The 15,000-nt window shown below is 47.0% G+C and overlaps 4 protein-coding genes across 9 annotated transcripts in view; 2 read left to right on the top strand and 2 right to left on the bottom strand.

Moving 5' to 3' along the window:
• LOC125948523 (uncharacterized) overlaps positions 1 to 15,000 on the top strand; it is a 345,242-nt gene that overhangs the window by 7,028 nt on the left and 323,214 nt on the right. For 4 of the 5 annotated variants that reach the window (XM_049674695.1, XM_049674691.1, XM_049674692.1 and 1 more), the window contains one exon: positions 1 to 1,071. This exon is cut by the window's left edge and continues 1,801 nt beyond it. The exons of the other annotated variant lie outside the window; for it this stretch is intronic. The gene's annotated coding sequence lies outside the window, so the exon portion shown is untranslated. Of the gene's footprint in view, positions 1,072 to 15,000 lie in introns of those variants that run through there. 5 annotated transcript variants of the gene reach the window in all.
• On the bottom strand, positions 1,084 to 3,719 carry LOC125948563 (glucosidase 2 subunit beta). Its single transcript, XM_049674765.1, has 2 exons — positions 2,079 to 3,719; positions 1,084 to 2,008 (listed from the first exon to the last, which is right to left on the bottom strand). The coding sequence occupies exons 1-2, from the start codon at positions 3,506 to 3,508 to the stop codon at positions 1,765 to 1,767; spliced, it is 1,674 nt and encodes a 557-aa protein (XP_049530722.1). The 5' UTR covers positions 3,509 to 3,719; the 3' UTR covers positions 1,084 to 1,764.
• LOC125948571 (myb-like protein AA) lies at positions 4,729 to 8,812 on the top strand. Of its 2 annotated transcripts, none has more exons than XM_049674780.1 (5): positions 4,729 to 5,467; positions 5,531 to 5,704; positions 5,800 to 5,995; positions 6,062 to 6,211; positions 6,292 to 8,812. In XM_049674780.1, exons 1-5 carry the CDS (start codon positions 5,252 to 5,254, stop codon positions 7,056 to 7,058), a joined length of 1,503 nt encoding a protein of 500 aa, XP_049530737.1. In that variant the 5' UTR covers positions 4,729 to 5,251; the 3' UTR covers positions 7,059 to 8,812. The 2 variants fall into 2 exon arrangements, with proteins under 2 accessions (XP_049530737.1, XP_049530738.1); XM_049674781.1 differs by having other exon boundaries at positions 4,730 to 5,467; positions 5,803 to 5,995; positions 6,292 to 8,810.
• LOC125959217 (uncharacterized) overlaps positions 9,010 to 15,000 on the bottom strand; it is a 15,734-nt gene continuing 9,743 nt past the window's right edge. The window contains exons 9-15 of the mRNA XM_049692029.1: positions 14,746 to 14,766; positions 14,281 to 14,475; positions 13,857 to 13,962; positions 13,081 to 13,115; positions 10,792 to 10,907; positions 9,966 to 10,714; positions 9,010 to 9,874 (exon numbers count right to left, since the gene is read on the bottom strand). Coding sequence (XP_049547986.1) covers positions 9,832 to 9,874; positions 9,966 to 10,714; positions 10,792 to 10,907; positions 13,081 to 13,115; positions 13,857 to 13,962; positions 14,281 to 14,475; positions 14,746 to 14,766 — 1,265 coding nt within the window. The 3' untranslated portion in view covers positions 9,010 to 9,831. The remainder of the gene's footprint in view (positions 9,875 to 9,965; positions 10,715 to 10,791; positions 10,908 to 13,080; positions 13,116 to 13,856; positions 13,963 to 14,280; positions 14,476 to 14,745; positions 14,767 to 15,000) is intronic.

Here is a 15,000-nt window from a genome sequence, read left to right as displayed (position 1 = left end):
ATCTTTATGATCGAATAGCTCTTGGTTGGCGATTTTTTTTCAAAATTCTTTCCTTAGTTCGTCTGCTCGCTTTAAATGTGCAGTTTGCTCGTCGCTTGTGAAATCCAAAAATTGCCTTCAACATTTTGGTTGCGTTAGAATGGCCAGAGCCCGTCTCTGGTCTAAACTAAGTGGAACGGGTGTGTGGATGGATAGATATTTTCGAGCTACAAATAGTGTTGTATTTGTGTCTGTGTGTGTGTGTTTACTATTGCTTCAAGCTCTTTGCCTTGAGAGGAACAGCTATTGTGAACGGTAGATTCCCGTATTTGTATGTACCTTTATTTATTTACTCATCTCCTGTTCAGTCCTGGGCCCAGTGCACCACGTTAAGTACCGCAGGCAGTCTGTGTTTTTTTTTTTGCGTAGTTTAAGTATAATTATTATTTTGTTAATAACCTAATACCGACAAGTATTTTGTTTTATCCGTATTCCATCCTTTAAATCGCGACGGAATAAGATGAGGCCCCTCTGTTGACAGTTGTTGATATGCATTATATAATTTTTATATAATTTATACAGCTTTACTAATAATACTTTATGATGGGCCTCACTACGAAGGCCGCATCATCGTATCTAACCAATTACCATTTGAGTTAACTGAATAGTTGTGCGCACCTATCAAAATATAGCCGCAATGTTGTAACATTCCCCGACCGCGAGCGTTGCTAAGACGCTGCCAACACACGCAAAACGATGCGATACAACGGCTCATTGCATCGAGGAACAATTGAGAAGTAAACGGAAAGGAGCATGAAATCTGATGTGTATAGCGATGCGACGTAGTTTGTAGGTTAAACTATTGTGTTTTACAATTGAATCAAGGGAGAAAGCAATTTGAATCTTATACAAACGAAAGATCAGGATGGACACGTACTGTTTGCAGAGTGAAATTTATCTAAAAAAAATATGCTGGAAGATCTTATTAAAAGAACTACTTACGAGAAACACTCCTCGAAGGTGTACACTGGACCGTTGGCAAGGATGACACACACAATTTCAGAAAAGCGATACAACACTCTCATTGCCTCAGGTGGGTAAGATTTTTGATTTGTTTTTTTTTTTATTAATTTCGTGCTCATATTTCTGCTAAACGGCGCGAGATAGTTGTGGACACAAGATTTCCCTACATTCATTTTTATCATTTTCTATTCCTTAAAACTATCGATACCCTGCCTCCCTCGCGATTGACCGGTCTTCTCGATTCGAGTTGCGACGCTATACAACGTGCTTTTCACGCGGTGACTACCGAAAATGTTCGCGATGTAAAGCGTACATTCTCCTCATGCTCGTTCTTCGCCACACTTCAGCTGCAATGGAATGTTTCATTTCGTTGGATCGAAAAGCGCAGTTCTCTCAAATATTTTGCTTCAAAACAGAAGAAACGACGTGGAAAAGTTAAAAGAACTGGAACCATTCACTCTTAAACACAGTTTTTCAGAATGCCCTCATTCACTCCTGCTAAACAGCATCGCAGTGCATTGCCCGTGCGAGACCCTGAGTGTCGGTTGGCTGGCTGGCTGGTTGGTTGGTTGGTTGGTTGATTTGGATTGGGTTTGGGTAGTCGCTAGGAATCCAAGGAATCCGATTATCGAAGTGTTGTGTCGTTTGTTGCGTTGTTGTAGTTCTGTGTCTTTGTGTGTGCTTGTGACTCGATTGTTCAGTTCACCATTGGCTACTTCTTGGTAAAAAAAAAGTTTACGAATCTTCGACGCGTGGCGCCTACTACAGTTCGTCGTGTGCGCGATCTTTCGACTGATCATCCTGTAGTGTGCAGGCAGCCGGTGTTTGCATTCGGTACTCGTATTCGCACCGGTTTGGTTCCGTAACCGCAAGCACTCTTGTATCCAAACCGCACTCCAGATGGACGATGGCAGAACGGTGAGGCCCATTCCAGCATGGGGCTCCGTTCGTGTAGTGCATGGTACTATAGTCTCCTTTGTGGCCCCATTTCTCCCACGTACCCAACCTACGGAGAGAAAATAAGTTAACTTTGATCCGTAACGTCCTATCTGCTTTCAGAGTCCTCTATCAGTTACCTCGTTTCGGCCCCACCGCTCCTCGGTTGCTGAACCGCTTTATCGAACGGACATAGCTTGTACACGTACTCGCGATCTTCGAAGTTGAAACATTCGCCATTAAGCGGTGCGAATTCTTCCTCCCGGCCATAGTCTTTATCGAGCAGCTCCTTGATGTTGCGCATTTCCTGATCCATCTCGCGCACATGACGCTCCGCCTCCGAGTGTTGATTGCGGGCTTCGTTCGCTTTGTTGATCAGTTCCTGCGTTTCCGGATCGTACTGCACCGGGGGTGGTGGCGCTGGACGCTGCCCGTCCCGATCGTAATCGGTGCGCTCTATCTCACCTTCCCCTACGTCGTCCTCTTCATCCTCGTCTTCCAGCTCCTCGTCGAGCGGTGCCTCGTCATCGTCCACGTGGCCCTCTCGAAGATCAGGCTCACTACCCTCCAACTCGTAGCCACCGTCCTCCGATTGCAGTTCCGCTTGTTCCGGCTCCTCACCGGTTGCCGGATCGACTGTCGGTGGCTTGAATAGGCCGGAATCCATCATTAGGAACGGTTTCATTCGTGGCCAGCACAGGGTGACGAACGTCTCGAAGTCAACCTGATCCCGTTCGTCCAGGAAAAAGCGTGCCTCGTCCTCCGTTACCGCACCGTCCCGATTGCGATCGAAAACGATCCTCGTCTGCAGCTCGACCAGCTCCAGCAGACTGTTTTGATTGGAATCGAACTTTTGGAACGTTTCCTGTGCCTCGTTGCGGTTACTGTGCGCCGCGGCTTCCTCTTTCAGCCGCTTTGCTTCTTCTTCCCGATCGCGATACACCTTAAGTGCTGCATTCTCCAATTCCTCCGCCTCACTCTTCAGTGATGCCTTCTCATCGCGCAACGCTTCCGCTTCCGCTCGACTCTTTTCCAGCTCGGCCAGCCGTACCCGCTGCTCATCCTTGAGGGCACGGCCACGTTGAGCCAATTCAAGCCGCAGTGAGTTGCCAGTTTGCAGCATCTCGCTTCGCTGCTTCTCTCGCAACCGATCCTCTTTGCCCAGCTCGCTGCAAGTGTTTACGCAGTTGGCCGGCGACGCGTACTCATCGGACGCATCGCAGCAATCACAGATACCATCGTTCACACGGGAGCTGGGGATGTAGAGGGACTTGTAGCCGGCGTTGGTGCAGTGAAACGTACCTTGCGGACAAGCGGCCGTGCCCGGCTCGTCGCTCCCGTCTTCGCAATCACAGAAATCGTCGTTGATTCGTTCCCGGTGAATCACCTGGCGACCGTCCAGGCAAACGAACTGGCCACTGCCGGTTCGATCCTCGTACAGGTTGGCATGCGTAATGGAAACACCGCGCGGTCGGGGCAGCTCACTGCGTGCCACCCAGCCAAAGTGGCCAACCGTGGCGGCCATCAGCAGTAACCAACTGGCGGCTCCTTGCTTTTGTCGTGTGAACATTTTGCGAGTCTCCGATTACCGGCTTGTTTCCGTTGCGTTGTGGCAGTAGCGTAGTATGGACAAACACAGCAAACGCACCCCTGCCAACTCTCACGAGCTTGGGCTGTGCAAAATTACCGTTATACCGTCGTTCTTCTTGTCCGCTAATCGCGATTTTCCAGATTTTGTGTGGTTTTCCTCCCGAACGAGCCAGAAATCCGAGAGCACGAAATGTCATCGACGTGTAAACACCAAGCGACACTAGCGACACCAAGCAGACAGGTAATGAACCATGCCTGCGGATTTTTTCAAAATCCAACAGCTTGCCTCGGTAGTTCATTCCTCGTTTCTATTTTGCTATTAAACTTTCTGTTTTATTCATCTCATGAACATATCTACAACTTATATATTCTGTTATTACTCTACTTAAACTCCCGTACCCCAAATTTCAGCTTTTTCTTAGGATTATTGTGAGGAGATTGTGTCAGAATTTCCTCCGAATCTTGCCGTTTCGGTGCGCAACGGGTTCGCGAGCTTGAAGCGTGATCACTATCACTATGACCGATAGTAAAACTGGGCACTTCTTCATCTGCAGTGCGACTGTGGTATGGAGGATCGGCACAATGCTCTTTCATTCCTACCAGCACTCGTTTACTGCTTAATGTGGTGTTGTAGAACTCGTAGAACATGTTCAAATGCATTATGCAGTAGCTGCAGACTATTTTCGGCAACGGATCATCCGGAACGATTGCGATAGGAAGTATACGCTTGATTTTATCCAGCAACCGCAATCGTTTCGCAAACTCACTGTACACCGACACCTGGAGCCCGTCTTGCGACAAACATAGACGACAATTGTGTCCAAGACACGCTCAAATAAGGGTTTTTAGTGCTCCACCCGCACGAAAGGTTATATAAGAGTATAATGAAGATGCAAGGCTGTTGATCTGTGGTACATCTAAGTGGCGATTGCGAAAAGGGAGGCTGTGATTGTACGGTAGAGTAAAAGATAGAGTTAGAGTGAGAATTAGTTCTGAATTCCGATTCATCATCAACAGAAAATGGATGAAATTCCAATTCCAAATCCTGCTTAGCAAATTTTAAGCAACAATTTCAAGCGAAACCTGGCCAAATATAACCTTAGAACGGAAATACAACGTACAAATGGTGAATTCAAAAATTCAAACTCGACTCTTGGATCCCGCGCATGTATAAATAGCCCGCATCGGGAGTAAGCATCGAACGCACTCTTGATGAGTATTTAATGCGAGAACGAAAAAAAAGGACTCATCAACTTTAATGGTTTAATTGGAAGAAGAAATGCTGTTTCCAGCATCGCTGGCGTACCCGTTCGAAAGGTGTCTCTGGACTGGAAATCGATGGCCGATTCTGCGAAAAGTGTGCTTGTGTAAAGTGTGAAAATCCTTCGGTGGAAAGCTGCTGCCGCCCAGTTTGAGCGCTCACTATACCGTTCGCGAGGGGGAAAAGACAAGGCAACCGACCAGCCAAAGAGGCATCCAACAGTTTGTTATTCCTCGACCGTGCTGCAGCCTCTGGAGCGCCAAAAGCCACATCGTTGTTTCGTTGTGCGGTAGCACCCCCCATTATAAAAAGGAATACTGTTTTGCGTGAGCTTGCTTCGGAAGGTCATTAAGAGAGGTGCTCCTGTGCTGCTGCTGGTTGACATTAGGAGGGAACGCGAAAGCGACGACGACGTTAGCGACGGAGCGAACAACAACAAACCTACCACCGGGAGGCATCGAGATGTCGACCGGATTGGTGGATAAATCGTTCGTCAACAATGACGAACTGTTCTATCTGAAGTGGAACAACTTTCAGAAGAACGTAAGCACCCAGTTTGAGAAGCTCCGCGAAGATGACGATCTCGTCGACATTACCTTCGCCTGCGAGGGCCAGATGCTTACCGCGCACAAGCTGGTGCTGTTTGCGTGCAGCCCCTACTTCAAGGAGCTGCTAAAGGTAAATGGCGCCCGCCCCTCCCCCGGAGAGCGTGATAGTTAATTCCAGGTGTCTCTTTTGCAGAAAAATCCTTCTCCGCATCCCGTCTTTTACATGAACGATGTCAAGTACGACGTGCTAAAGGCGATTCTGCAGTACATGTACCTGGGCGAGGTGCACATTACCAATGAAAATCTGAAGGAATTCATCAAAACCGCCGAAGGGCTGCAGATCCGCGGCCTCAGCAAAGAGAACAATGTAAACTATAGAGATCTTCTTGTGAAGTGGCAATCGTAGTAACCCCTGCCGATGGTGGTTTTTCATGGATGTTTTTCTTTTCCTTTACCTACAAGCAGGGCGATTTGATTATACCAACGGGGCAAGGGCATGGTGTGCTGCGTCGTGATGAAAAGAGTGAACAGATGCTGGACGAGTTTTGCCGCAAGCGAACCGACGTTAGCGATCTGCAGTCCGTTTCGTCCGTCCTCAACATCAAACGCGTGAAGACGGGCCCCGATGGCATGGCAGGCGGTGGACCGGATGGAGGTGGTAAGTATCTCGAATCCCTCGCATTGTGATGTTCTACTACAAACCGATCGCACCGTCGTTTTGCAGTATCGAACGTCGAACCGAAGGTGGAAATGGTTGAGTACTTGGACAGTGAAGGTGCGACCGTCCAGTCGCCAACGTACTGCAGCATGGAGAACTATACGGAGAAGAACAATCCTCGCACGATGGCTGCTCACATGGCACCGATGGGCAATGGTACACGATAGGCGCATTACCATCCATTCCCCAGGCACACTGAACGATTGCTCGTTTTGTTTTTCGGTGCTTCTTTACAGCTGGTTTTGCACCATCATCCGTCCAATCGGTGAGTGGAGCTGGTACGAATCAGCAGCAGCAGCAACAACAGCAGCAGCAGCAGCAGCAGCAGCAGCAGCAACAGCAGCAGCCCGGTGGGTCCGGCGGCGGCGCGCATGGCCATAACGTGCACGAGTACAAATCGGAGGATGACAGTAGTTGGATGGAGAAATCGCTCGACAATATTTCGGTCAACTCGGAGCAAAGCCTCAAGTACAATAGTGGTAGCGGCGGGGGTAGCAGTGGAAGTGGTGGTGGTGGCGATAAGAACAAGGGACGCAGCAGTCGAAACAGCAACCGCTCGAACGATGATAAGGCTAACTGTTTAACGCCCCGGTGCTGTCCGGTGTGTTCCCGGCTCTACTCGAACGTGTCCAACCTTCGGCAGCACATGCGTTTAATACACAACCCGACCGCCGTCTGTTGTCCCATCTGCCAGAAGCACTTCAACTCCGAACTTTACCTGAAGCGCCACTACTCCTCGATCCATTCGATCAATCCGAACGGTGGCGCCGATGGGGATCTCGTCGACACGAAACCACCGACCGCTCAGCTACAGCAACAGCCACCTCAGCAACAGCCAGGCCAGCAACCGACACCACAGCAACAGCAGCAGCAACAACAACAGCAACAGCAACAACAAGCACAACAACAGCAACCTCAGCAGGCGCCGGCACCGGCAGCGAACACGTGGAACCCATATCATCATCACGATGCGTCTCAGCTGGTGAATCCGTTCATCAAATAGAGATCATTCCGTTGCAGAACCGTTGCAGCGAAAACACAGTAGAACCGCGAGACGATGGTGGCGAACGGTGTCCATTCGGAGCAGCACTATCTGTCTGCATGCCAGCAAGCCAGGTAGCCAGTGCCCGTGCAATAGGATGTAGGGAGATTAGTTTGCTTCCTGCTCCTCTTTCTTCCTGTCCTCATTTCTCTCCTTCACAAACCGGATCTGATCTGTAAAATGGCAAATTCTCCTCCTGCACAGTCTGCTTCTTTCAGTTTGCTTTTAGGTACGAGCACCCTGAACTACGCCACGTTCAGGAAACGGTGCACGGAAAAAGAGGAAAGAGAGAGAGAGGTTGCTTTAGGGTATAAGCATGTAGTGAAACGGATTGCCAAATTGTGTATAAACAAAAAAGAAAAAGAAAAAAGAGAGGACAGGCGCGTCCGCTGTAGTTTTGAGGAGCATTAACAAGCAAACCAATCAAACATAGGGGAGAGAAGTTAGAAAGTTAAATTACGCTAAGTGTCCCAATCTCGCGACCGCAAAAACGACCCTCCCACAGCTGCCTGTCTGCAGCGGCTGGGATCATAAGGCTTCCTTTTTGTTTTGTCCACATCATCATGTTTGTTCCACCGTTACAAGCGATTACAAGGATTTCAGTGATTGTCCAGTGTGTGAGCTCGTATGCCGTCGGAACCGGGCGGTCGGCAGGAACGACACCGATACCGCTGCCCCAGCTATAATTAGCCCGCCGCGGCGAGTACATTGTTTTCCGTATCATTTAAGTTCCCGTCCCGTCGAGATGTCCCTTGTAACAATACCACGTTAGTCGGGCGTTATCCTATCGTACAAAAAGCAGTGGCATGACGGAGAGTTTTTAAGTTCGAAGTTTTGATTTTATCGTACAACTACAGAATAAGCATCGCGCAATACGGGAGGGAATGGCGGTGTTTAGCGTCCTCGCGATAGATTAGAAGATGTCCCAAACAATGTTTCAAAGTGACGATTACACGGGGGTAGGAAATCGGGACTGGTCGGGTGGATCCAGAGACTATCGGTACTGTGTACTTATGCGTATGCAAATGAATTGATTTTAGCTCATTTTAGTCGCACTGCAAAAGCAAGCAACACAAAGCCGAGCACAGCCTCACGACATCCCCCTCTAAAATCTATCTCTTAAGTCGATTGCATAGCCCGGTTACCCAGGTCTACTGGGTATCTGACGGTTGCATGGCAATGAGATGGAAAAGGAGAGAAGGAAAAAGCAAATACCAACGAGATCTTTGATTAGGTTTCGAAGCTTTTTAAAACTAGCTATTTCGGTGCCCATACGCTTGATATATTACCTTGTACTTCGGTAGTAGGTTCGGTTTTTGCGTTAGCTTTCGTAATCGGGTGCACGCAGTCGGGCATCCGAATCCGGCCTCCCGCTGGAATAAGCTCGAAGCCCCTACCCGCCCCTCCCCACGATTATGTACGTGTACGTACTACTAACATCTATTTTAGTGTGATTCTTGTGTACATACATCGGAGAGTATTAATATGAACATGGTAAAGATAATAATAATAATTATAATGGTCAAGCTAGATTTAAACGATAAGGATGAGATGTTGTTTGTGGACGCCCAATAAACGAACTAGAAAAAATACATAAAATGCGACGAGTGTGCGTACGTATTGTGACTTTAAACTTCTAAGCAGCATTGGAGTAGCAGAGCGTGAGGTGCTTGTGTTGTTTGGTACTCCAGTCTTTGAGACTCGAAAACATCATTGCTTTTTGCTTATCCGGCACTCTATAACCGACGAGGCGTTGAAGAATCCTGCATCTGCGTTTGATTATTGGTTACGATCGAGGATCTTCTTACGCTGCAGTTCAAGCGATGATAAACTGAAATGGTCCGTATTTCGATAAAAGTTCACATTTTCGTTTTTCAACATGATCCAACTCTCTGAGCCGTGTCAATTGATTAATGATTTCTCGTGATTAAGTTGCGTTGAAGACATTGTTTCTCTCCTTTTTTATTACTTCCGTAAGTTTATATAGTATAGCTCACCCCCGTGTCGTGCATCATAACCAGACGGTTCCTCGAGGACGGTGGTTATTGTTAGTTAGTTTCCTTCTTTTCCTTCTTCCTCTAGCAGCTGATACCTCAGTTTGTTACAGAAGATGCATCTGATCTAGACGGCGTAGCATCAAACCGTTCCTCCCCTAGTGCAAAGTACAACTCGTCACAGTTGCCACTGCCAACGGACATGCCTAGTAATCGCAACGCTTACTACTTTTTGATGCCGCTCATCGAACCGTGGACAAAAACCGGAAGAGAGAAAGAGGGTGGGATATAAACCTGCCGGGATTAAGAATGTCCCTTCCTTGATGGGTGATACCGCGCCCTCCATTGATACAGAGGTGGTGGTGGGAGTGATAAAATTAAGAACCGAACGAAACACACATACATTATACTAGAGTAATACACATTTACAATTCCTATCAATTACCGATCGACAGAGCGCCATCAAAAGTCAAGGCAACTGTGCTCTCAACGATCTAAAATTCTGATGCTGATCGGTATTAAGGGAGTAGGCGCGTAAAGACCGAAGAGAGGGAAATTGCATTACGCGTGTGCAGAATAGTGTCGCGAGTAGTAGATACTACTAGTGCATTGAGTAGTCAATTCACAGAGCATGGTCGTTTCCAAGCGCTGCTTCTTCTAGATTAAATTGAAAATTTTCTTAACGAGACATTGGCGTACGTTAAACGGGATTACCCTTTGAACAAGGTATCCCTCACCCTTTAGTAAGGACGTTGCCGTTGGTCGTTTCGGTTGTTCCGGTCACTAAACGCGAAATGAAATACGAAAAACAGAAAAAAAGAACACATATTAGATATTTTACGCTACGCTGTGACAGACGTACTGAAATACTCACTTTCCACGCATAGCACCACCACCACCGCCACCGCCATATCCCCCGCCGCTGCCACCGTCGCGTCCGCCTCGGTTGGAACCGCCATAACCACGGTCCGGTCCACCTCCTTCGCCGCCTCCTCGACCACCACCAAACGAGCCTCGGTCACGGTTGCCTCCGAAGCCGCCCCCTCCGTTACGGTTGCCACCGTAACCACCGCCGCGACTGCCACCATCGGATGAGCCACCACCACTATCACCCTTCGGTGCCTTACAGCGATTGCACTCGTTACGCCAGGCAAAGTTCTTGTTATTGCAATCGCCGCAATTCCAATCACCCTCACGATCCTGACCACCAGCACCACCGCCGCCTCCGCCCCCACCTCCAAAACCGCCACGTCCACCGGCTCCTGCACCCATCGGTCCACCGGGTCTCGAGCGGCTATCATCTCGATCACCACCACGGCTGTTGAATCCACGATCACCACCGCCACCACGATCTCCACCTCCTGCACCACCACCGCGACCAAATCCACCGCCGCCTCCCTTGTTGAATCCTCCTCGGCTTCCTCCCTTGTTCTGCCAGTTACTAAACCTTTGGGCTAGCGTCACCTTGATTACCGCACCGTTGAACTCCTTGTTGTCAAACCAACCGATGGCGGATTGGGCTGCGCTAGCATCGTCATACGTGACCGTCGCTTCACCCTTCATGTTACCCGTCTCCTTGTCTTTGTACATCCAGATTTTGGGCTTCTGCGTACGCTTATCACGCTGCAACCAGCAGAAAGAGAAAAGAAGAAAAAGTTGTTCAGCCCGTTCACGATGCACGAGAAGTTTGCTGCGCCTACCTTGATCACGCCAATCGATCCGAACCGCTCGGCGATTTCCTCTTCCGTTGTTTCAGGTGTCATACCTTGGATGAAGATGGTGTCCTCCTGAGTGATCATTTCGCCGTCATTTCCTCCTAGGAGTTGCAAGGAGCGGTACACAAGCAGGATAATCATTTTGGTGTGGAAGCACCGAAGAGAAGAGAGATAGGAAAAAAAGAAAGAGAGATGCAAGAAACGGATGCACATCCGTGCGTTAGTGCGATCCATGGTTTCTATCTGGCATAGCTTATTCAAATAATACAATCTCTTTTACGCTCTTTTGTTTGCACGACATTTTGCACGTATTAATAACTCTCTTTCGTTTCTTCTGCATTTTTCTAATCAACAAAACACTTGAACTTGCTGCATAACTGTGTTAGTTATTCGCTTATCAATTTAAGGTGCTTTTGCACTAAAAGCAAAACAAGACGCGAAGGAGAACTCTCCGTTCTTTTGCAATAACCACAATAAAATAACAGAGACCAGGAGATTTACCAGCACACACAATTATACGTAAAACGCACACTTCAACCCTTCTGCTCCTTGTCGCTGTATCTCGTTGTAGGACCGTTAGGATGCGAAAACCCCGTGATAACTGATCTCTTGCGCTCATACGTCATACACGTACGTTGGTCAAGCAAGTTTGACTTTGGGGGACGTCTGACGAGGTTTGCATACTGCAAAGCTTACTGTGATCTCTTTGATAAACCGATTTAAACCACACTGCTGACCAGAACACCAGTGGAAAATTCTTTCGTGACATACACATATAGTTTTGTGCAATACTTTAAACCAGAAAAATTAAAAATCTTAACAAATACTGCTACACGAGAACGAATGCAAATCTCATATCTTAAGCCATTAAATTCCGTGAAAATTTTCAATATAAACAATTTCAGTCTTCTCGTCCTTGAAAGTAATGTACTATAAGCGCTTACTAGACCATTTGTAAACAAATACGAGGTTGCTGGTAGCAGACAATATGTTGTGCGCGTTTGTTCTCTGTAGCTACTATCCAAGTTCTTTTTTATTTGTTGATAATTTTTCGATGCTTTCATCCATCCATTCTTTTCTAACCGTGAAATGAATTCTTTAATAAAGAACCGGCTACTATGTTTTTCTACTTTTCGTCGTCTGAGTATCCTAAATGTTATTCATTCATGCTTTCGAATCTACGACATACGAAATTTCTCGATTTCTGCTTCACCAAAGATTCAACTAAGCAGCATTGCATTGCTTTGTACCAGATAGAACAAAAAGAAAGATTCCACACTAAAATGAGCAAAATATCAGTAACACTCCATGAGGGGAAAACACAGTTTCGAGCCATTTATGAAGCCTTTTTGCTTTGATTGAGCCCACTGAACGTACATCGTAGTGTTAACTGGCCGGCCAGTTCTGGTTGAATCTCTTGCACGCTGAACGAAGACGGATCTTGCTACTAGATCAAGGTTCAGTGGCATCTCGCATTCCGCACTCCTTCTCGCTATTCGAACTGCTCTGCTCTTTTTCAGCTCTTGTTCTAATGATCTCTTTCTTATCGTTTTCTTTGGTAGGGTGTCCCTACATTGCGTGAAAAGTTTGCCTGACACGTCGCATGAAAAGGTCTACTTATTTCCACCAGAATGAAACACACTTTTGACATACGGTCGCACGGGTTGATTCTCTTGAAGAAGATGAAGAAGATGAAGAAGAAGAATCTTCTGCCCATTGCAGATTCCATCATTTTCATTCATTTCAATACATCGAAGTCCCATCCAAGTCCAAATGCAAGTTAAAGCGCACACCGCACAATAGTTTCCTGCAATTTACTTTGATTTAAACAGCTAGTTGAATTTAAAACATGAAAAAGTCTCCACGCACAGATCGCGAGGGTTTGTTTACATGTACGAAGCGGGCTACAGTAAAATGCCGCGTTATATGTTTACGGAGCAGCTTAAAATTTATTTTTTTGAAAAAAGCTATGCGCGCATGTGTGTTTAAAGTTATTCGTTTCAGTGTATCGCATGCGCTCAAAGTAGCTCATTCGACGTGCGATCGCACGTTGTTCTACACACACCAATATTTTTTATGTATGAACTTTCCATGTGCCGTGAAAAGATTGCACGTGCGACGCAAACTTTTCACGCAATGTAGAGCCGCCGGTACAGTGTACTTGGTAGGGAAGTGATGATTAAAGTAGCAGATAGAATGTATTGACTATATAAACGTAATAATATAGAACAGTGAAAAAATAATATTTTCACCGAACAGTCGCTCGGTGTTTACCTTTGTTATAACCACCTTTGTTGCCGCCGCCACTGCTATAACCAAGTAGCAGTGTATGAAACCAAACACCATTTCGTTACATATTTGTTGTTGATCGCACGGACACGCACCCACACAGTGGAGTAGAATTGGTTGTAGAAGTTATATGGTAGAAATTGAGGTAAAAATGAGTTGCATATGGTTTGTTCGGTTTAACGCCATCGATGTTGCAGTAATGCATTTCTATTATCTATATATTTATATATGTATATATGTATATATTGTATGTATAAATTCATAAAAAATATTTTTGATTGGAAGGATTCGGGGGTTGTTACGGACAGGTAAGGATCGTTTCACGAATAGTGTGAAAGTTTCATTTGGAAGGAGAGCAAGAGGATTGCTATGGAGGGCATACGTTACGGGCAGATTAGTGAGAGTCAGCATACAAGCGCGTTACCGTTACAAACTAGGATTGCTTACTTCAATCCTCGTCAGTTACAATGAGGGGTGGAAGGAGGCAGGGATACGGGAGCAAAAAATAAGTGGGAATTTAACAGAAAACTGAAACACCGGAACCCAGTGGCAATTGTGTGTATGTCAAATGTGAAGCCACCCTGAAGGACAATGTCATGTTTGCATTTGTCTCAAACAGACATTTTTAGACAATGTTAATCTATTCGCAGTAAGCTCCTTGGGGCTTGACTTCTTAGGGTGATAAGGGATAAGGACGGAGATACCGTGATAAAAAAGTTTTGCTGTTTTTCTTGACTTAGCAGCTAACGATCGTTGCTTACCTATATCCGCCCGATTGGTTACCACCTCGCCTGTCGTAGCCACCACGATTGCCACCAAATCCTCCATCACCTCCACTGCCGCCACGGCCCCCTCCGCCGTTATAATCTGCGGGGATGAAAGTGATAAATATAGAATGGGGCACGATTTAGTAATTTGTTGGTTTCTATTTTTTCCGCTTATCGCACCAACCACGTGGTGGTTGGTGATTTCTTTATGCTTCCGGTCAAAAACCGGTGGAACTATGGATTTCATATTTTCGCTAGCGGAAGTGTAGCAACATGTCCATGCTCATCGTGTGTCCTTGAACTGTTTACCAAAGCAACCAGTCACCCTCGTTTAAAGGTACACACATACACAAGCACACCCGGGAAACAACTACCTCCCCTCCCCACCCGTCCTATATGAAAGCGCGGACGCACTTACCGCCTTGTCCACCGTAGGCACCACCAACAGAACCGGAACTCTGCTGCCCGTAGGCACCGGTGCTGCCACCGCCAAATTTATTCATCGGAGGAGGCTGGCTGAAATTCTGGTTTATCGAAGGCGGCGGTACATTAAACTGAACCGACCCACCAACACCACCACCGCCATAATCCTGTCCGCCGTATCCACCATATTCTGCCGCAGAAAGGGGAGAAACGGGAGAGAGTGAATATGTGGCAAATTCACATTTTAATCGGTTAGTTGGTTCTTAAAGTATGATTAGGACGCCGCGGATGGGATTTTTCAAAATGGACGACGCCATATTTCGCCGCCATAAACAGGCAGCGAAAAGCGTTTGCTACCCGGGACGGCGTGCACCGGGGTGGGATGATAACGTGTCTTTCGCGGATTTTACTACAAAACGCTCGACTATCGCCGCAAACTAACTATTCACGTTTCACTTACGGTCAGCCATGGTACAGGTCACTGGAATTGGGAACTACTGAGCGCGTTTTCACGACCAAAAATTGGCAAATTCGCACCACCGCGTTTGTGTTCTGCCTTCGAGCGGAAAATTTTTCACCCGTCGCACGACCGTTTTTGACAGCTCCTTTCTGAATCCTGGGATGTAAACAAAGCGTACCCGGTCAGCAAAAAATGCTTTAGGGCCGCACAGCGGGCTTGGCACGAGTTTTTCCTTCGAATTTCACAATTCCGTTC

Source organism: Anopheles darlingi, chromosome 2 (assembly GCF_943734745.1).
Source record: "Anopheles darlingi chromosome 2, idAnoDarlMG_H_01, whole genome shotgun sequence".
NCBI classification, from domain to species: Eukaryota; Metazoa; Arthropoda; class Insecta; order Diptera; family Culicidae; genus Anopheles; species Anopheles darlingi.
This window is presented reverse-complemented; position numbering and strand designations above follow the sequence as displayed.

Excerpts from the sequence above, each read along its gene's own strand:
- LOC125948571 (XM_049674780.1), top strand. The coding sequence starts at position 5,252 with ATGTCGACCGGATTGGTGGATAAATCGTTCGTCAACAATGACGAACTG. Across the intron at positions 5,468-5,530 it reads ACTTCAAGGAGCTGCTAAAG|AAAAATCCTTCTCCGCATCC; the intron begins GTAAATGGCGCC and ends TCTCTTTTGCAG. Across the intron at positions 6,212-6,291 it reads CATGGCACCGATGGGCAATG|CTGGTTTTGCACCATCATCC; the intron begins GTACACGATAGG and ends GCTTCTTTACAG.
- LOC125948563 (XM_049674765.1), bottom strand. The coding sequence starts at position 3,508 with ATGTTCACACGACAAAAGCAAGGAGCCGCCAGTTGGTTACTGCTGATG. Across the intron at positions 2,009-2,078 it reads AGCGGTGGGGCCGAAACGAG|GTTGGGTACGTGGGAGAAAT; the intron begins GTAACTGATAGA and ends TTCTCTCCGTAG.